We start from the raw sequence: 21,464 nt of genomic DNA, 5'->3' as shown, positions 1-21,464 counted from the left end.
TTCCTTTATTTCTTTGTGGCAGGCATAGTACCATTACCCACACACACGTTGTTAGCCCTTATGGGTCAAAACTGTCTCCCAGGGCACAAACTAAATTACAGAAAAATAGGTCACATAGAAGTAAACAACATACTCCAGAACTCACTCAACTGAAGCACAGCTCCACAGTTCCCACCCAGGTCCAGGCCACCATCATCTCTCACCTGCAAATTGCAATAGCTCGCTAACCTTGCCCCTACCAGCTGTTCTCTCCAAGTGGCCACAGTGGTCCTTTAAAAATGTTAGTCAGGCCATGTCACTCCTTGGCTCAAAATCCTCCCTTGACTTCACTTTCACTAAGAATAAAACCTGAACTTGACTTCACCACCTTCAGGGCTGTGCTCAAGTGTCACCTTAATGACGAAGCCTCTGCCAACCACCCCTACTGTTTTCCTACACCCTCAATTCCTTGTTTTCCCTTTTCCTCACCCCTAGCACTTACACCATATCACTATTATTACTTTACTTACAATGTGATGTTTCTGCTACTTCCTTTGAGAGATGTTTCCCATCCCTCTTGAACCAAGGTGGGTGTGTAACTGTGGTGGAAGTGATGCTAGCCTCAGTGACCTCTGAGGCTAGGTCACAAAAACCCATACACTTTCTGCATGGTCCTCTTGGGACCCTCAATCTTGGAACTCAGCCATTATGATAAGAGGAAGCCTAGGCCACATGGGTCTTGCCTGGAAAATCTCATGGATGGAGGAGCCTGGTAGGCTGCAGTCCATGAGGTCGCAAAGTGTCTGACACCACTGAGCGACTTCACTTTCACTTTTCACTTTCATGCATTGGAGAAGGAAATGGCAACCCACTCCAGTGTTCTTGCCTGGAGAATCCCAGGGACGGGGGAGCCTGGTGGGCTGCCGTCTATGGGGTCACACAGAGTCGGACACGACTGAAGCAACTTAGCAGCAGCAGCAGGCCACATGGAGAGGCCAACTGTTGACTGTCCTGACCAACAACCCTAGGTGCAGTCCATGCCAACAGTCATCATCAACTTCTAAACTTTTGAGGAAGCTTTTGGGATGACTTCAGCCTCAGCAACTGCATGAGACTCCAAGTGAGAACTGTTTAGCTTAGTCCTCTGATGACCTCCCAGAACTGTGAGGGATAATAATAAAACTGTTGTGCTAAGCCACCAAGTTTTGCAACCATTTGGTATTCTATAATAGATATTGGAACAATTTACATGTATATTGTATGTCTCTCCTCACTAAAGTTCCATGAATTCAAGGATTTTGTTTTCTTTGTTACTGCATTCCCAGCACCTAGAACAGTGCCTGGCATATAGCAGGTACTCAATAAATATTTGTTGAATAAATGAATGGATGCATAAATGCATTTTCAGTAAGGTACTCTAATGGTTATTGATCAGTGGGAGATGGTACAATCTGCTGGGTTAGACCTCATTGGCATAGATCATAAGTTGGCACTTAAGAGCATGGCAAAATATTTTTCAGCAAGAATATTTCAGAGGCAAATGACATTATAATGAATTATAATAATTTTTGGAGGAAAACATAAAATAGGATTAGAGCTTCATGCAGAATGTCTTTTGACGATTCATTCCATAATCCCACCATGGGCCTTTCCAGATCGGGTCTGGAAAAGCTTCAGAAGTATTTTCAGAAGGCTCAGGGAGTCTTACAATTCACAGAATAAAGTTCTTCCTGTGAATGACTAGTTGAAACCACTCACATGTTTCTGGTGTGAAATGGGTGATGAAGATGGGTGGTGGTGCATGCGTGTGCATGGGAGCACAATCTGGGATGCTTCCTCCCACTGCCTATTTTCGTAGTCTGGTGGTTTGGAGTGTGTACAAGAGAAGGAATAAATATGGTTCTGCATCCGCCAGTCTTGCACCAAGTACTTTGACTTAGCATTTGGTTTGGAACAAATATTTGTGTATTGCTTAAAGAGCAATAATATCCTCAAATATCCAAGGGAAATACTAAAATTTTATCACCTCAGGAGGTCATAAAGGAAAAAATTTCTTAACTTAACCTGGGAAAGAGGTTAGTTTTTGTTTGAGGTAGAATAACAGGAGGATAATCTTGAATGGACAAAACAATTTCTTTAGGCCAATCCATCTCAGCCTTGATTGGAGCTAAAAGCTACTGGGGAGTCTACAGTTTCTTTGAAGATCTACGACGAGTCTATTCATCTCAAAGCAGCTTCCATGCATGAATCACCTTGATAAGCAATCACGGGTGGCTTCCAGAATCTAGAGAGGTTTAGGGTAAAAATAGCTTTTAAAAGCTCTTCACTTAATGCTGCTTGACTGAAATGTCTCTTGAGGTACAGTGAGTGCCATTTTGATGCCTTTGTTCCAATGACAGTCGTTGGTGCCATTGGGCCTCACCATCTGGCCTATAGAATGAGGTTATCCTCTTGATTAGGTATAAGCCTTGGGTGGAAAGTGTAGAGACTCTCAAAATTTTCCCAGGAAGTCCAGGGAAGTATTTCCTTTGGAAACCCCATCGTTCTCACCAAAATTTAGAGACTGCTTCTAAAGCTAATTATTTTTCATTTCATTTTTAAAATTATTTATTTATTTGCAGGCCCAGACAAACTTGACTAGAAAAGAAGCCCGGGCATGAGTTAGGATGAGTCCATGACGTGCCACGCACTCCAACCAATTGAAAAACCACAAAAGGGGGAGGGCGGAAGTGACGAGCCGTATCCCTCCGCGGAGCGAGAGGGTCGGTGGGGGGAGTCGGCGTCTCTCTCCCCCGCGCCAGCTCCCGTACACGGAGCCGCATTCCTTGGCCCCCCCGCCCCCCTCCCTCGGGGCCCCCCCCGCCCCCCTCGGGAAAAAAATCCACCCCAAATCACTCGAACCCGAGGGAGGTTTCCTTTCACCCTCGCGGAGACGAGATTTCAACGGTTCCCTCTTCTCCGTCTCCCCCCAAGCCCCCGTCCCCTCCCCTGCTCCCACCCCCTTCTCCCGGCGCCGGGTGCAAGGTCCCTTTAAGGCGACGGCGCCTTCCTCGGGTCAGACTACCGGCGGCGACGACCACGGGAGGTGAGTGAGCGAGCGAGCGAGCCTTCCCTCTCCCCACCCCCTTCTCCCGGGGGTTCCGTTATCTTTTTGCTCGGCGAGACGTTCCGAGGCGAGACAATGAGAGGGGGATGGGGCGGGAACGCGAGGGGTGGGGGCGGGGGCCCGGCGGCGCGCGCCCCCGCCCCCCTCGAGTGGCGGCGCGGTCCGCGGTGGCAGCCGGCGTGGGGTGCGGCGCGCGGGCGCGTGTGTGAGTGCGTGCGCCCCGGGAGCCGCGGGAGTCGCGCGGCGGGCCGGGCCGGGGAGGCCCCTGTCTGCCTGCCGGCCGCCCCCGCCCCCCGGCGCCCGCCGCGGCGCGCGCGCGCACTCGCGCCCCACGGTCCCGCACACACCCGACGTCCACACGCACACCCGGCGCGAGGCGTCTCGGAGGAGTGGGCGGGCGCGGGTGCGGGCGGCGGCCCGCTGGGGAAGGGGCGGAGGCGCGGGCGGTGGCGAGACAGCGAGGCGCGGCGGGAGGGGCGGGAGGGCGGGCGAGGGGGCGAGGCCGCGCCGGGGAGGCCGGCGGGCCGACGTCCCCCGGGGTGGGGGTGGTGCTCGGCCCTCCCCCGCCACCCCCGCCGGGGAGCTAGCGGGGCGCTCTTTTTGAGCGCGGGGAGGAAAATGAGTGATTGCTTAGCCGCTCCCTTGTGTTATGTAATCCCGCCTGTAGTACATCCGAAGCCTTAGTGCGCTGCAGTTAGTTTACAAAGTCTCCTCCCCTGGCTCTAACATTTCTTCGGGATGGCGCCGTGATTTATAAAATGGGATGGGGCGGAAAAAGCTTATTTTCGTATGGTTATATCCTGCCGCGGTGGGCGCCATGTTTATCCCAGGGACTATTTTCTCTAGATTCTTAGCACCTTCTGAAAAGGAGGGATATCGTTGATCTACCTGCTTTTTCTGCTTTCGCAAGTTGTCCTGCTTTCTCTCCCGGCAGACGCGGGATTCCTTCTAACTGTTAATAATGCTGGACGTTTCTCTGCTTGTCTAGGACATTTTCACCTCAGAAAAAGGTAGAGCTGGAAGGAGTCTTGTAAGACATTTAGTCCAAATTTCTTTTTCGAGATGGAAACTGAGATACAGGTGTCCTGTCTCGGAAGAGCCGTCATTCTATTGCAGACTGTGGCCCAGCCCTCTACACTCCTTTAGACACCTCCCACCTCCTCGCAAAACCCCGCAGACGTGCAATTTGACTTTCAAAGGAATTTTTCCATCTAGATGAAGGGAAACGGCGGGGGCGGAGGGCTGCTTCTTGGCAAATAACGTTAAATTTTGAGATCCGTTGCTTTTGGCTCTGGGATTTGGATTCTGAGTTTGAACTATTTAGCACAATCGGTCTTAACTTCAGGATGCATAAAAAGTACCTTGCAGGTCGGTAAAAGTGCTGTTTGCGGGATACCTCAGCTCCAAGCTTATTTGGATGGGATGCTGAGGGGGGTATATCGTCTCTTCGCTTTTAATCTGCAGTCCTTCAGCTGAAACAGATTAAGGTAACCACCATATTAAGAGTTACGGTTTTAGCATAAAGGTGCTCAAACTATCATCTTCGAACAATTAAGTGGCAGTCTATGCCCTTGATTTCCTCCCCTTTGTGTATTATGGTTGTAGTATACCAGCCATGCCTGAAGTATCTCAAGCTAAAGGAACTGACAGAATAGAGTCTCTTGGGATGAACATGATTTTGTGTCCACCCCACCTTGAACCAGTGGTAAAATCTGGAAAAGCAGTTCCCAAAATGTGGCCTGCTCATTTCTGGGGTTCCCCTCAAGCCGTCTCAGGAGAGCTAGGAGGTGGTAACTGTTTTCAAAATAATACTGAGACCTGGTTAGCTTTTTCACTGGCATTTGCTCTGATGGTCCAAAGGCAACACTTGATAAAAACTACTGTGGGAAACAACTACCATACTTACTTGAGAATGTCTTTGATGAAGCAGTAAAAATAACCATTAAATTTCAACCCTTCGGTACATGTATTTTTAATTCATAAGAATCCGTGACCAAATGGGAAATGTGCATAAACCACTGATACTGCCTACTGAGGTAAATCTTTGTCATAAGGAAAGGCACTTGTGAGATTTAGCGGCGAGTTGCTTGTTTCCTGGGCCAGCATTTTTACTTGGAAAGAACGACTGACAGACTACAGTTTTTCACACTTGAGTGTTTGCCGATGTTTTCTTGAAAGCAAATGAAGTGAGCTTGTCACCTCAAGGAAAACAATTGACAGTATTCTCAGTGATAAAAATTTGAGAGTGAAAATTAGAATTTTTAAAAATTTGATATCAAGTTTAACAACTTCTGGTGCTTAAAAGACTTTCCTTGCAAGTCATTGTTAATGACTGATTTTTCAAACATATTTTATGGTGAAATGTGTCAACATTGGGAAGATAGGCATAATTCAGTAAATCTGTATTTTCAAATGACTTTTGCATAACTCAGGTCACCGTGAGTAATCTTCAAAATTCAGCATACACTGATGGAGTTTAACATAATATTCATCAGGAGGGGTTCAGATTCCAATATCCAACTATTGTTTAAGAAACTATTATTTGTCTAGTTTTAGTACTGTGTCAATACACACAACTATCTGAAAAGGTTTTTAGAATGCTTTTCCCTTTTTCTGTCTGTGTGACAGCAGATCTTCATTATATGCATAACCAAAACAACATAGAACAGCAGACTGAAGGCAGAAGCAGCTTTGAGAATAAACTGCCTTTTATTAACCTAGACATGAAAGATTTCCGAAAATGTGAAACAACATCATTTCACTGGGGAAAAAGAGTCATTTTTAATCGAAAATTTTTAATATATTTTAACTATGTTATCATGTAATGGGTTTGTTGTTTTTTATTGTACTGATAAATATTTAAACTTTTTACGTTTTAATTTCTAAAGTAAATATCAAAAGATCTTTTCCACATTAATAAAAGCTCTTTAAGATATTTAATAATTTTAAGAATGTGAAGGGGTTCTGAGACCAGAAACTGGGTCTGTCCTATCCTCTGCTCCTGAGATCATCCAAATCTGTCTCCTATTTAGAAACTTCTGGAGAATTCAGAAATGTTAGTTGGAGTTAATAGTGGAAGAGGCAGTGAATTGGAAGAGAACTGCAGAGCAAAAAAGCTTAGTAAATATACCAGACCAGCTGTGACCTTGGGCAAGTTACTTAAACTCTCTAAACCTCATTTGACCTCATCTATAAAGTGTATTAGGAGAAGGCAATGGCACCCCACTCCAGTACTCTTGCCTGGCAAATCCCATGGATGGAGGAGCCTGGTAGGCTGCAGTACATGGGGTCACTAGGAGTCAGACACGACTTCACTTTCACTTTTCACTTTCATGCATTGGAGAAGGAAATGGCAACCCACTCCAGTGTTCTTGCCTGGAGAATCCCAGGGACGGGGGAGCCTGGCGGGCTGCCGTCTGTGGGGTCACACAGAGTCAGACACGACTGAAGCGACTTAGCAGCAGCAGCATAAAGTATTATTTAGGACATAGTTAGAGAATTCATTGTGGTAATGAATGTAAAGTGCCTGGTATTTTATGATAGTAAAATAAAATATATTCCAAATGGTGTTTCGTCTTTTTTCTGCGTATAGGTCTTTTTGTTGTAAGTGGAGATTTCTGATTTAAATTGCAAATCCTAGAACTGGTAGTGTCTTTGTCATAGTATCAGTATGATAAGACTTTGATAGATTCTTTGGCAGTGTGGTTTGTGATAATAAACCATATCCACAAAAACGTTTTTATATGTAACTCAGGAGGAGAGGAGAAGGAAATAACATTTTGCTAGCTTTGGCAGAGTTAAATTGAGTAGAAATGGAATTTAGACAACAGACATGTCAATGAAGAACTTTTCTTGGGAGAGAAACTGAATATTGAATTCTTTAAAAATAGGAAACTTAACTGCTCACTTCAGTTCAGTAGAGAGCTTATAATGAATATATATGGATTCTTCTTGATAGGAAGTTTGCTGCCAGATAAGTGGGAAGTATTTTATGTTTAGGAATATTAGACACATTATTAAGAGTATTTAAGAACCCATTGTGAAAGTTATATGTGAGGTTCTACAATAGTTCCTGTGAGTGATAGACTGGGTAAATAAAAGCTGCTTACTACAAGTTAAACAATAATTTGTTTCGTAGCCATACTAAGTATTCAGCCCTATAGATTTTCTGGAATTAATCCCTTTTAAAGGAAAAAATTGAGGTAACTTGACATTTGTTGTTTTCAGCCACTAAGTTGTGTCCGGATTCTTTGCGACCCCATAGACTGCAGCACGCCAGACTCTCCTGTCCTTCACTGTCTTGTGGAGTTTGCTCAAATTCATGTCCATTAAGTCAGTGAAGCTATCTAACCATCTCATCCTCTGCTGCCCCCGCCTTCTCCTTTGGCCTTCAACTTGAATACAAATGCAAATTGTTTTGAGGATTACTATTGTTTATTTCTCACCCAGGAGCAAGAGAGAGTAGTATTCTAAATTTTTTGTTTGTTTTTAAAACATTTTTACTGTTCCATGTGTTCTTTTTATCTCGATTTATGGGTGGGTATGCACTAGCAGTGAATTGAAAATGTTAGGTACTGAATTCTTCATTCCTGGAACTTCAGCACTATAAAAGAGTCAGACATAGGAATCCAGAGCTTCAAAAGCCAAATCTGTCTGGAGAATTTTGGTAGAAAACATGTTTTCTTCATCTTATTTGAGATGAAGATAGGTAAACCTTTCTGCCCATTAAATACCTCAGAAGTACACTGACAGTTGTAACTGAGGGGTTTTTTTTGCTACTTTTAAATAAGATTGCATAGTCTCTTTGTATCTTGCTTTTCAGTTCTATAGGTTTTTACTCACTAGCTGGTTTTATAGGACCATATTTGCCAGCATGTAAGGTAACAGTTCAGTCCTCCCTAGAAAGGTATGTGTCTGGTACACCCATCTTACGGTGAAAGATGAATGCCGAAGACTGAAAATCGCCAGTAGTCCTGTGATAGTTGCAGTGTGGAGTAAAATGTACTGAGTACACAGAAGTCACGTTACCAGTGAGATTACTACCACAGAACAGAGGAACCAGGTAGTTACCAAGATGTCAGCTGATCGAGATGCCTTGATTAATGGAAGATGGCAGTGTTCATCTCATCTTGCAGTACCTCCTTGGAAATCTGTGTACCCCAGCTTAGTTTTATTTTTTCCTAGGACTATTTAATTATTATGCAATATATTAAGAAATATGTATATACAATCTATGTGAAAATTACTCCTAGAAATGAAAAGAGGTTAACAGAAAATTCAGCCCACAGGGCTACCAGTTTGACTTAATTAATAGCAAAAAGGAAATGGCAGAATATACAGGTATAAAATATCACAACCAAAAGATGATTAGGTAGTTTTCCCCCTGTTTTTTTCTTTTTCCTTTTTTTTTCCTTTATTGAGGTGTAACTGACATAAAATTGTACGATATTAAAGTGTACATCGTGATAATTTCATACATAAATATTGTGAAACTATTCCCCCATTCAGTTAACACACCCGTCACCTCACATACTTAGGCTGTGTATGTGTGAACATTTAAGTTCTATTCTTTTAGTGAATCTCAGTTAATACAGTGTTATTTATCAACTGTAGCCACCATATTTTTCATTAGATTCTCAGACCTTATTCAAGAAAATTTCATGCATGTGAAAAAAGAAGAGAATCTACAATGAACGCACCAGCTAGACTCAGTGATTTTTAACATGCTGGCATATTTGATGTCTATAAGAAAACACCCAAATACATATTTGTTGAACCACCTGAAAGTCGTGATACTTCCACTGAACATTTCATGCATTTGCTAAGATTAAATACGTTCTCCTACATAACTAATACTGCTATCCTTTCTAAGAAAAGTAAAATTCTCAAATATAATTTTATCTAGTCTATTTTTGAATGTTCCAGTTGTCCCTAGTATGTCATTTATACCTTTTTTATGAACCAGAATCCAGTGGTTTCACATGTTGCATTTTGTTATATCTCTTTAGTTTCTTTCAGTCTGGTTTAGTCTTCTCTGTGTGTGTGCATGTGTGTAATTGTGGGTGTGTGCTTGACATTTTTAGTGTGTTAGCAGTTTTATAAAGTATTCTGTTTTCTGCATTTGTCTGATTATTTTGTTTTAAAATGTCCCACTTTTGGATTTATCTCAATTATTTCCCTGTGGTACTACTTATTCTTCTGTTGCTATACTTCCTAAAAACTGGAAGTTAAATTTAAGTGCTAGATTTGATTCAGGTTACATATTGTTGTTAATAGCTTTTATTTTTGCTGTTGTTGTTGTTGTTGTTCTAACAAAAGAACAGCTGATGACAGAGTTTGGATTATCGGCTCACATTTTTCTATTTAAGTTTATTATTGTCATAACCTTTGGCTTTGAGATATAGAGCTACTTCTGTAATTTTAAGTTCAAGCACAATAAGACTTTGAGAAAGACCATAGTAATAAGTTTGCATCATGTCATTTTGGTTCACCACCCTCTGAGAAAATGATCTGAAAGTTAAAGAGGCGAGAACAATTGATATATTTAGCAAAAGCAACCCATAGAGAAATAGAATAGTAAAGAGGTCAAAACCAGAAATTTTCAAAATGGAGATTTGGGGACTTTGGTAAATTATTTTCACAAGGATTATTAACCACAGTTAATACTGATAATGGGGATTACTGATAGTAACCATAAATTCAGAGAACTAATGTCATAGTGCTGTGCTAAAGTTTTCTAAGGAGAAATGATGTACTTAGGCAGGAACAAGCTCTTTCACGGGCAGATCATTATAGGGTGAAACAAAACTAGATTTACATGAGCTTTATAAAAATATTTTTATTGTGTAAGGTGTAACCATTTGAACAATCCATGGGAATCTTGTGCTCATCTTTTCTGTTGCAGAGAGGATAAATTATTTTTGAAAGAAATGAGAAAATTAACATAAAGTAAATCAACTATGGGCTTCGCTTGTGGCTCAGCTAGTAAAGAATCCGCTGGGATTCTTTGAAGAAGAATTGGCTGGGAAAGATTGCAGGTGGGAGGAGAAGGGGACAACAGAGGATGAAATGGGTGGATGGCATCACTGACTCAATGGACATGAGTTCAAGTAAGCTCTGGGAGTTAGCGATGGACAGGGAAGCCTGGCGTGCTGAAGTCCATGGAGTCGCAAAGAGTTGGACATGACTAAGCAACTGAACTGAACACGACTGTACTTCAGTTTAAAAGAAAAATGAGAGTTCTTTATGCATAGAATGTGAGTTTTTTTTTTTTTTTTTTTTAAATTTCTGCTTCAGAACATGGATTCAGTTTGATCAGGGCTTCTCAATCTTGGCACTGTTAACATTTTGGGCCTGGTAAGTCCCTGGCTATCCCGTGCATTGTAGGATGTGTAATAGCACCCCTGGGCACTTGTCTCTAGACAGATGCCAGTAGCACCCTTGCCCAGCCCCACCCCTAGTATGAGTACCAAAAGTGTCTCCAGACATTGCCAAATGTCTTCTGGGGGCAGATTATCCCTGTTTGAATGTTATGAGTTGGATAAAAGCCACTGGCATATGTAGATTCCTTAATGATCTAGATTTCCTTTTCTATAATCTGTGTGCGGCTGTTGAACATAGTTACCTTCTGTAGATATGTTGCGCAGTTTGGACTGTTTTTACTATATGTTGAAGAACACTGGAATATGATGACATTTTTTTAGCTATGTTGGAAATTTTATTGAAGGTAGAAAGCAGCTCTTCATTTGTAAGTCAAGTATAGGTCTTTATTTCATCCCCCTCCCGCCTCCCAGTTTGCTTGAAAAAGAACCTTATTAGCTATGTGTTGTGGATAAAGTTTGTGTTAGGAGTACTTAAAAGTTTTGTTTAAAATTCTCGAGTGATCTGTTTATATCTCGGCATTCATGAAAAGACAGTCTTTTAAATAGTTGCTGAGAGCTGTATTCATTATTTTAGTACCTGTAAGGGAAAAGAATCTGAAAAAGAACATACACAGGTATAACTCAATCACTTTGCTGTACACCTGAAGCTGACACATCGTAGATCAGTTTTTTTCAGTTTAATAAGAAAGACATGGTTCCTGCCCACTCAGATATTTCTGGTAGTTAAGGGAAGAATGTTAAATTGAATTATCTTATATGTTAGTTAAATATGAATGTTCCTATTGTTCCAGCGTATCAGCTAAGAGCCCAAAACTTCAAGGGTCATAGGAGCTAAACAACTTCACATTATAAAGTAAGTTGCAGAGACTTCCCTGGTGGTCCATCAGTGAGGAATCTGTGCTCCTAATTCAGGGTTCACTCTCTAGTCTGGGAGCTAAGATCCCATATGCCCTGTAGCATGACTATAAAGTAATAAATAAATAACGAGGCCGTCTCTGCAGGACTTGTAAATTGGGAAAGTCAGACGCTACTTTGGAGAAGGCAATGGCACCCCACTCCAGTACTCTTGCCTGGCAAATCCCATGGACGGAGGAGCCTGGTAGGCTGCAGTCCACGTGGTCGCTAAGAGTCAGACATGACTGAGCGACTTCACTTTCACTTTTCACTTTCATGCATTGGAGAAGGAAATGGCAACCCACTCCAGTGTTCTTGCCTGGAGAATCCCAGGGACAACGGAGCCTGATGGGCTGCCATCTATGGATTCGCACAGAGTCGGACACTACTGAAGCGACTTAGCAGCAGACGCTGCTTATCCTAGTGTTTGGAAAAGTGGCCAGACATAGGCTTACCGTATGACCCAGAAGTTCCTCTCAGATTACTTACCCAAAAGAATGAAAACATATGTACATACAGAGACTTGTGCCCAAATGTCAGATTTATTCATAATAACCTGAAAATTGAAAACAACTATCTGCCAACATGTGGATGGATAAACAAATGATGGCTTCTCCATAGATGAAGCACTCAGTTCAGTTCAGTCGCTCAGTCGTGTCTGACTCTTTGCGACCCCATGAATTGCAGCACACCAGGCCTCCCTGTCCATCACCAACTCCCAGAGTGCACTCAGACTCAACGTCCATTGAGTCAGTGATGCCATTCGGCCATCTCATCCTCTGTCGTCCCCTTCTCCTCCTGCCCCCAAACCCTCCCAGCATCAGAGTCTTTTCCAGTGAGTCAACTCTTCGCATGAGGTGGCCAAAGTACTGGAGTTTCAGCTTCTACTCAGTGATAAAAAATAAACTGCTTAAAAATTCCACAAAACCTAGATGATTGTGTTAAGGTAATGAAGGCAGACTAAAAGAAAAAAGTTACTTGCTAAAGGACTTGATTAAAATCTGTATGTTGTGTCCTCTTTGATTCTTCTTAAAAAAATTTTTTTTAACTAGATGTTAATTCTACCAGTAACGAAAATGATGTCAGCATCTTGTGATGGGGAAGGGAAAGGTTTGGAAAAGAGTGAAAGTACTGAGAATTAATAAATATAAGTTTAAAAGATTGAAACATCTCAAGAATCTCAGGAGAAAACAGAATTTTAAGGTTCTAAGACAAGGATTATTTGTAGATGTGGAATTTTTTTTTTTTTCCAAATGACACAGAAGCAAATTGAAGGTAGCTGACTAAGAGTTGGGGATTAATGTGGAAATAATTTTATGTTTAAAATGAGCAGAAAACCCCCTAGCATCTAGTCTGATCTTGGAATATCATTCTGTAACAGAAGGAATCACGGTTCCTTGGGAAAATGGATGATTCTTGATATGGGGCAGGAATGTATGAGATGAGCCTGGAACTTTTTATTTATCCCATAGCCAGAGTTTTATCAAACACTCCTGAGCACTGTGTCAAAAGAACTCAAGAGCCGACTGAGAAGTTCCAGTGAGCAAAATAGGACACTTTGAATATCAGTAAGGTTAACTGCTGTGGATCAAAGCCCATCAAATGATTAAATCTGTAATGTGATATAATGATAGTTTAAGAACAAGCTTATTGGTCATTTTGAAGAAATGCTAGTGAAACAGATTATTATTTTGAAAACTGGTAAGTAAAGAGAAGCAAGATGGAAAGAATCAAGACTTCTATATGAACTGCACCACTGGGTAACCAGATAGTAGATATGTTTTTGTTTTTTAAATCAGAGTGTTTCAGTTAACAAATGAAAAGGAAATTATAGATTTAGAATGACTGTATCTAGGCATTGAGCCTGAATGGGAGGGTTCCTGATGGAAGAAAATCCTGCCCTTAAGAGTAGTCTTGTTGGGGGAGAGGTGAATGTTAAACCTATATCTAATCACGCCTGTAGATCCAGCTAATCAGGACCTAGAAATTAAAAGAGACCTAAGAAATCTATCAAATAATCATAATATGTAGACCTTATTTGACTCCAAATCAAAGCAAACTTTAAGAAATATGATGTTTAGTGAAGACATGGAAGCAACCTAAATGTCTTATCAACAGAGACGTAAATAACATGTGGTACATGTGTACAGTGGAGCACTGCTCAGCCATAAACAGGACTGAGACAGTGCCATCTGCTGCAGCGTGCATAGACCTGAAGGTTATAATACTGAGTGAAGTCAGACAGAAAGACAAATACAGAATACCACTTAGGCGTGGAGTCTTAAAAAAGGGTACAAATGAGCTTTACAAAGCAGAAACAGGCTCACAGCCTTCAAAAACAAATCTGTGAACTTCTTTGGTGATACAGTGGGTAAGAATCTACCCAATGCAGAGGACACCGGTTTGATTCCTGGTTTGAGAAGATTTCACGTGTCACAGAAGAACTAAGCCTGTGCCCCACATTACTGAGCCGTTGGGTTCTATAAGCCTGTCTTCCACAAGAGAAGCCACCACGATGAGAAGCCTGCACACCTGAACCAGAGTAGCCCCTCCTCTCCACAACTGGCAAAAGGGAGCACGCAGCAGTGAAGATGCAGAGCAACCAAATAAATAATTTAACGAGAGAAAAAAGCAAATGTACGGTTACCAAAGGGGAAAGGTGGAGGGAGGGATGAATCAGGAGTTTGGGATTAACATGTACACATTACTGTGTATAAAATAATCAACAAGGACCTGCTGTGTAGCACAGCAAACTGTACTCAGTATCCCGTAGTAACCGATAGGGGAAAGAATCTGAAAAAGGGTGGATATATGAACGTGTATAACTGAATCCTTTTGCTGTACACCTGAAACTAATACAACATTGTAAATCATCCTCCAATAACAGTATTTGAGAGGCTTCCCCAGTGGTCAGGAATCTGCCTGCCAGTTCAGGGGTGTTCAATCCCTGGTCCAGGATGATCCCACATGCCAAAGAGCAACTAAACCCATGTAATGCGACTACTGCGCCCACGCACCTTGGGTCCATGCTCTATGACAAGAGAAGCCGCCGCAGTGAGAGGCACACACTGCAACCTAGAGTAGCCCCTGTTCGGAGAAGGCACCGGCGACCCACTCCAGTACTCTTGCCTGGAAAATCCCATGGACAGAGGAGCCTGGCAGGCTGCAGTCCATGGGGTCGCTGAGTCGGACATGACTGAGTGACTTCACTTTCACTTCTCACTTTTATGCGCTGGAGAAGGAAATGGCATCCCACTCCAGTGTTCTTGCCTGGAGAATCCCAGGGACAGAGGAGCCTGGTGGGCTGCCATCTCGGGTCACACAGAGTCGGACACGACTGAAGCGACTCAGCAGCAGCAGCCTCAACTAGAGAAAGCCCACATGCAGCAGTGAAGACCCAGTGCAACCAAAAATAAATAAATCTTAAAAAAAAAGAAAAACTATGGTATTTGAGAGAATTTGAGGTTTCAGTGTTGCCTGTATATTTCAGTGTTGCCTATAAATTTTTTAGGCATGTTAATGTACTGTTGCTGTTGCTAAGTCACTTCAGTCGTGTCCAACTCTGTGACCCCATAGACAGCAGCCCACCAGGCTCCCCCGTCCCTGGGATTCTCCAGGCAGGAACAGTGGAGTGGGTTGCCATTTCCTTCTCCAATGCATGAAAGTGAAAAGTGAAAGGGAAGTCGCTCAGTCGTGTCTGACTCTTAGCGACCCCGTGGACTACAGCCCACCAGGCTCCTCCATCCATGGGATTTTCCAGGCAGGAGTACTGGAGTGGGGTGCCAGTGCCTTCTCCATGTTAATGGTACTATGACTTGTTTATTTGATTAGGTTTTAACTTAGCTGAGGGGCTTGTGGGATATTAGTTCCCCAGCCAAGGATCAAATCCTGCCCTGGTAGTCAAAGTGCCAGATCCTAATCACTGGACTGCCAAGGAATTCTCTGTGATTTTTTTTTTTTAATATATACATAATCTTTCAAGTCCTTACCTTTTAGAGATACATAATATATTTCAGGTGGCACAGTGGTAGAGAATTCAGGTGCCAGTGCTGGAGACATGGGCTCAATCCTTGGGTCAGGAAGATTCCCTTGAGTAGGAAATGGCAACCCATTCCAGTATTCTTGCCTGGAAAATTCCATAGACAGAGGACGGCTACAGTCAAAAAGAGTTGGACATGACTGAGCACATACAACACACAAAATATTTAGGAATGGGATATTAGGAATTAGTTTCAAAATAATAAGGAAAGAGGGCATACATGAAATAAGGTTGGTTGATACTTCTAAAAATTATTTTTTGGCTGTGCTGGGTATTCTTTGCTATGCACAGCCTTTCTCTAGTTGCAGCAAGCAGGGGCTACTCCCTAGTTGCGGTGTGCAGACTTCTCATTGTGGTGGCTTGTTTTGTTGTGGAGTGTGAGAGCCGTTAGTTATGGCTCATGGGCTTAGTTGCTTCAGGGCATGCAGGATCTTTCTGGGCCAGGAATTGAACCAGTGTCCCCAGCATAGCAAGATGGATTCTTAACCGCTGGACCACCAGGAAAGCCTGGTTGATAATGTTTAAAGCTGGGTGGTGGGTGGGTGGGTGGGTGTGTGTGTGTGTGTGTGTGTGTGTGTGTGTGTGTGTGTGTGTGTCTGTGTGTGTGTCTGTGTCTGTGTGTGTCTGTGTGTGTGTGTGTCTGTGTGTGTGTGTCTGTGTGTGTGTGTGTCTGTGTGTGTCTGTGTCCCAATCAAGGATCGAACCTGGGCCCCCTATAGTCAAAGCAGAGTCCTCACCAGTGGGCTGCCAGTGAGTTCCCTACTCTTGTATATAATTAAAGTTTATATCTTAATTTAAGAACAGCAGAAAAGGAATCCCTAGGGTATTGATGCGGGTTTGCCCCTTTACTGGCTACAGTGTGAACCTCAAATTTACTGCCTGTCCATGTTTTCCTCTTGATGGAGTATGGTGTTCCCTACATGCTGGCCTTTAATTTCCAAAATTCACATTTTTACCTGGCACTTTTTCAGGAGAAATGAAAATGTTTCAACTTGAATATAACTTTGTTTTTTAGTGTGAAATATATGCCAAGCGTATGAGTGCACTTATCCTTTATAGCAAAATAATAGGGAAAATTTACAGATTTTTTTTTCCTTGTGAGAAATTAAGTTGAAGGTTTAGTGTGTAGAGAAGTTAAACACAAGTAGACTGATCATTTGGAAAATTTTATTCATTTTAGTCCTACATATTTAGTAATTCTTGTCTTTGTTCAAAAATAGTTGAAAGGTAACTATATGCCACAGATGACTTGACTGTATTCTCATGGATCAGAGAATTGTGTTTCTTGAGCATCTTGGTGAAGATATTAAATTATAGCACTTCATTGTATTAATGAAAATTCCTTTTTGATAGCTGGAAAACTATAGAAGGGTACTAAATTTGCATTTTTCATTTTTAAAGTTTACAAGGAATTTAATTCAGGTTGATATCTATTTTGGCATGGCCCATCTTTTCAGCAGAGTTAATTTTTTGACCCTGAGCTATAGATGGTGAAATGAAAGGACTGATCCCATTCTCGGATACAGAGTCTAGATCAGAATTGAGAACTGTTTTAAAAACTTGATTTCAGTGTCTTTCTGAGATGTTTTGGGTGTAAGTCATAAAATATGTTCAGTCAGTAGATTTATTTTTCTGAGTTGATACGCCTTGTTGGTTAACTCCATCTTTCACATTGTAAAAATCTTGAAAAATATATTCTGAGTTGAACTTTCTTTTCTATCGTGAACCCTTTAATTTACATTGGTTGTCTTGGCAGAGCATATACCCTAGGGAGTTATTTTTTCTCACTTGGTAAAAAGTAATTAGGATATAAATGTCCTTCTTTCTATCTTTTCACAGCTGCCTTTTCCACTCTTTGTTTCTTAGAATACCTTCTTCATGGTGGAAATAACATAATTTGACTGTGAGGTGGAGGAAACTTTCGTTGTTTTTATTAATCTTCATTGTTTGACAAAACATGAACTCAGTCTCTTAAGATGCTATAAGTAGTTGAGGTAGAAGACTAGCCTTTGGATATGCTATTAAAATATCCATATTCACGACACTGAAAACCACAATTAAGTAGTTAGAAAAAAGTTGTTTAGAATGCTATCTCTTTCAGTGGAACTAGACTGGAAAATACAAAAGTGTGTTGTGTAGTCTTAAAGAACGCCTGTGATACGGATTTGGCTTCTTTTTAATTCAGTTTCTGGCTAGCATTGTCTTTTGTATATGTAAATAAAATGAAAAACTAAGAAAATTTACTGGAGAAGGAAATGGCAACCCCTTCCAGCATTCTTGCCTGGAAAATCCCACAGATAGAGGAGCCTGGTGGGCTGCAATCCATGGAATCTCAAGTCAAGACACAACTTAGCAACTAAATGACAAGGAAATTTAAGTTGATACCTTAGAGCTTTTTCTTACCTTACTCATAACATCTCTCCTTTATGGTTTTGATTTGAGAAAACATAAATAATTAGAATATTAGAGACCACTTAGAATCAGGTAAAGCACTTTACTCGTTAAAATGGGCCCTTTTCTAGCTATGGAATATTTTAAATTTTCAAGTAAACAACGCCATCTGTTGGGCATCTTGCAAACTATCAAATTGTATGGCCCTAACGCAATGGTTAAATTGGTGGTTTTGTTTGTTTTGCCTTAGGGGTGTGGTGGAAAAAATTCTGAGCTACTGAGGCACTGAGAACTCTTGCAGTGAAAGCTTTGTTTGAACATTGGGCGGTAGTGCTACCCCATTCCAAGGCAAAAAACTTGACGTTCATTCAACTAACATTGGAGGGCAGCATAATAATAATAGCTGTTCATTTGCATTGCAAATAGGCAGGCTTTATTTTTAAAAGAAGAATGTAGTTCAAGCGTTTTCAAATTAAAGGCTGACTTCCCAAAATCTTGGTGGAGTTTAAGGTTGGGATTCCCAGGTGGTGCCCAGTTCTTGGGGTCGCAAAGAGTCAAGCACTGAGCATGCACGCGTGCACAGAGGTTGAAATTAGAGTATGGCCCTTATCTTGAGTACAAAAAGGCTCAGTAATCAAGATAAATCGTATTTTATATATCATTTTTATGCTATTATTTTTATTTACATTTAAATTTCACCACAGAACTTAAGTGTATCCTGGGCTTTTGTTCAGATTTTTGAAATAAAGGTAAATGGGCAGACAACTTTAAGGATACAGTGTGTTTAAAACTGTACAATATATTAAACAATTAGAGAAAAATCTAGGGATATAGAGTTGGTATATTTATATTTTATAACTACCTTTAAATATATTTTAGGTATTAGATAGGTACAGACTTCCCTGGTGGCTCGGTGGTAAAGAATCTGCCTGCTAAATACAAGAGACTGGGATTCGATATCTGGGTTGGGAAGATCCCCTGGAGAAGGAAATGGCAACCCACTCCAGTATTCTTGCCTTGGAAATCCCATGGACAGAGGAGCTTGGCGGGCCACAGTCCATGGGGTTGCAAAAGTTGGACACAGCTTAGTGATTAAACAACCACCATATGGATTTGCTAGCACAAATTCTGGGATAAGCCAGGTACTTGGAGGAAACTCTATTCAGGACTAAGCAGAGAGGTCCTTGGTTGCTGACAGAACCTCCCCTTGACTTCAGACATGTGACAAACCAAGAGTCTGTCAGCAAACAGAGAGCACTGAGTTCAGAACAGTGGCCACAGGATGATGCTCAGGAACTGGCTCTTGCCACTTAGGATTGTGGGGGCCAGTCTGAAGCAAGCAGAGTTGGCTGGAGACTGGAAATGTACCTCAAGTCCAGGATCAGTAGAACAGCAGTCTAGACACAGAATGGTTAGTGCTTTCTTCAGAAGTTCTTAGTTTTCCAAACAAGTTCCTAGGATGCTTTCCTCAAATGGCAAATGTATCATTTTTGAAAACTCAGTATTCATGCAAAAAAATTCATAATGAGCGAAGTAGTAATTGTAAATAAAAAAGGTCTGACCCTCCACTTACAAAGTTCACCTCACCCTAATCCCAGCCCTGAGTATTATAGCTTAAATTTTTTCAACCGTAATTATTAAATAATTTGCTGTGGAGTCTTCCACACTAATTTTTTTTAAGAATAAAAGTTATCATTCTGGAACCTTGGAAATGAAGGAGGTTAGGGGAAATGGTAGAGGAAGCGCAATGGTGTAGGTTACCAATAGCTTCAGAGTCTGATTCCATATTTTGTATAAAACTATTTCTCCCATTGTGAGGTCAGTATCTTAATTTAATCTTTTTTCTTGTAGCATGGCGGACACCGACCTGTTTATGGAATGTGAGGAGGAGGAGTTGGAGCCGTGGCAGAAAATCAGTGATGTCATTGAGGATTCTGTAGTTGAGGATTATAATTCAGTGGATAAAACTACTACAGGTAATAAAAACTCTTTGATCTTAGATTGTTGTTATATTGACTGAATTGAATGGCGGTTTTGTTAAGAAAGTATGAGGTGCAAAACTTTAAGAATTCAGGGTTGCTTCTCTGTTACACTGGTACGACCTTTTCCCCCTGTTCTCTGGTCTGTAAATGCTTTGGTTTTCCTTATACACAAAGCTAGAAACACTATATTTAATAAATTAAAAACATTGAGAGTTGGGTTCACCAATATTTATCAAACACGTAAGCAGTTCTCTTACGAAATGATGTGTGAACAAGTGGTGTGTGTTAGTGTTCATTTATATACCCAGTGAGAAACAGGTTCCCATAGTCTTGAGGGATTTTTTGGTTTGTTTTATTTGAACTTCGTTTCCTTTGTGAGCTGAGCAGAATTTGCTTTGTGTCTGCCTTCAGGGACAGTTTACAAACTTAGGCTTGTAGCTTCTTTTTCAAAAAGGTGCGGTTGCAGGGTCAAATTCTAGATTGCCCTAAATTCATAAAGTGGGTGCTAGTTCTTTTTCTCCTGAATTGTATCTGTTGCTCTTTTTTTTTTTTTTTTAAATCTTTCCTGCCTTGAGAACTGAAGATGGCATTGGTTTGAAACAGGACAGTTCGTGGTCTTGTGGAGAGCTTACTAATGCACAGTTATGAATACCAGTAGTGGTGATAATAAGCCTTTTGAGTTCTAGAGGTTTGCTTGTGCTCTATAAGCAAAATAGTGAAATCTGGTTCAGTGAGCTTGTAATCTAACTTAATTCACCAGGAAATCTGAGACAATAAAGAAGGCATTGTGTCTAATTTGTGGTGTGAGGGACCCATAGGAGGAGAAATCAGATAACCAGTCAGATTTACGAATAAAGCAGGAAACTTTCTGGCTATAGAGACCTGCAGTAAGATGAAAGATTAGGAAAGTGTCCTTCAGTGTCATCTGTCCCTGTCTCCAAGTGACTGTGCCTCCCCTTCCCCGCAGTTTCTGTGAGCCAGCAGCCTGTCTCGGCTCCAGTGCCCATCGCTGCCCATGCTTCTGTCGCTGGGCATCTCTCTACATCCACCACCGTTAGTAGCAGCGGGGCACAGAACAGCGACAGTACAAAGAAGACTCTTGTCACACTCATTGCCAACAACAATGGTAAGTGGGACTACTGGGAAATTCTTCCTGGGCTAGAGGGTTGAGAGACTAAAAGAGGTCTTAAGATTAGCTGTACCTGTTCAGGTTTAGGTACTGATGTGGTTCTGCTGATGTTGGAGTGAGTTTAGTCCTGATTCTCTGATATGGAAGTAAGTGGTGTTGTTCCTTCTGAGTTAGTGCTGAATTGATGCTGGTGTTTCAAGTCAGAGGGCAGCTGTCTTATTACTGATAATTTCTAGGAAAGAAAATGTAACCCCCAAATTCCTAACTGTTAAGGAGATATGAAGGGGATGGGTTTGTTTGTTTGTTTTTAATTAGAAGAGCCCCACTAGCCTGGTAAGAATTCTCCCAGAGTAGTTTTGTTCCATATTTTCTTTGGCAGCTTCATTTGGTCATTGGTTCCTGGGTGTGGAAAATAGGATAGGGTTGTTGTCTACCTGAAGGAAATGGTGAAAGAGTAGTGTTTTTTTTTTGTTTTTTAGTGAGTTTATTGACTAGTGAAGTTACATAGTATTGGCTTCTGTTTCATTTCCTATTTTCTTTTTTTTTGCAATATTCATTCATT

The 21,464-nt window shown here is 41.5% G+C and overlaps 1 protein-coding gene across 8 annotated transcripts in view; it reads left to right on the top strand.

Moving 5' to 3' along the window:
* Nucleotides 1–21,464, top strand: part of POGZ (pogo transposable element with ZNF domain) — a 60,235-nt gene that overhangs the window by 8,370 nt on the left and 30,401 nt on the right. For 2 of the 8 annotated variants that reach the window (XM_018046075.1, XM_018046074.1), the window contains exons 1-3: nucleotides 2,754–3,064; nucleotides 19,643–19,767; nucleotides 20,741–20,899. In XM_018046075.1, the coding sequence (XP_017901564.1) occupies nucleotides 19,644–19,767; nucleotides 20,741–20,899 (283 nt within the window). In that variant the 5' untranslated portion in view covers nucleotides 2,754–3,064; nucleotide 19,643. Of the gene's footprint in view, nucleotides 1–2,753; nucleotides 3,065–3,613; nucleotides 4,573–19,642; nucleotides 19,768–20,740; nucleotides 20,900–21,464 lie in introns of those variants that run through there. The other 6 variants (XM_018046079.1, XM_005677595.3, XM_013962417.2 and 3 more) reach the window with 6 other exon arrangements.

This window comes from Capra hircus, chromosome 3 (assembly GCF_001704415.2).
Source record: "Capra hircus breed San Clemente chromosome 3, ASM170441v1, whole genome shotgun sequence".
In the NCBI taxonomy this organism is placed as follows: domain Eukaryota; kingdom Metazoa; phylum Chordata; class Mammalia; order Artiodactyla; family Bovidae; genus Capra; species Capra hircus.
Note: the sequence above shows the minus strand (reverse complement) of the source record. Positions and strands in the feature narration are given on the sequence as shown.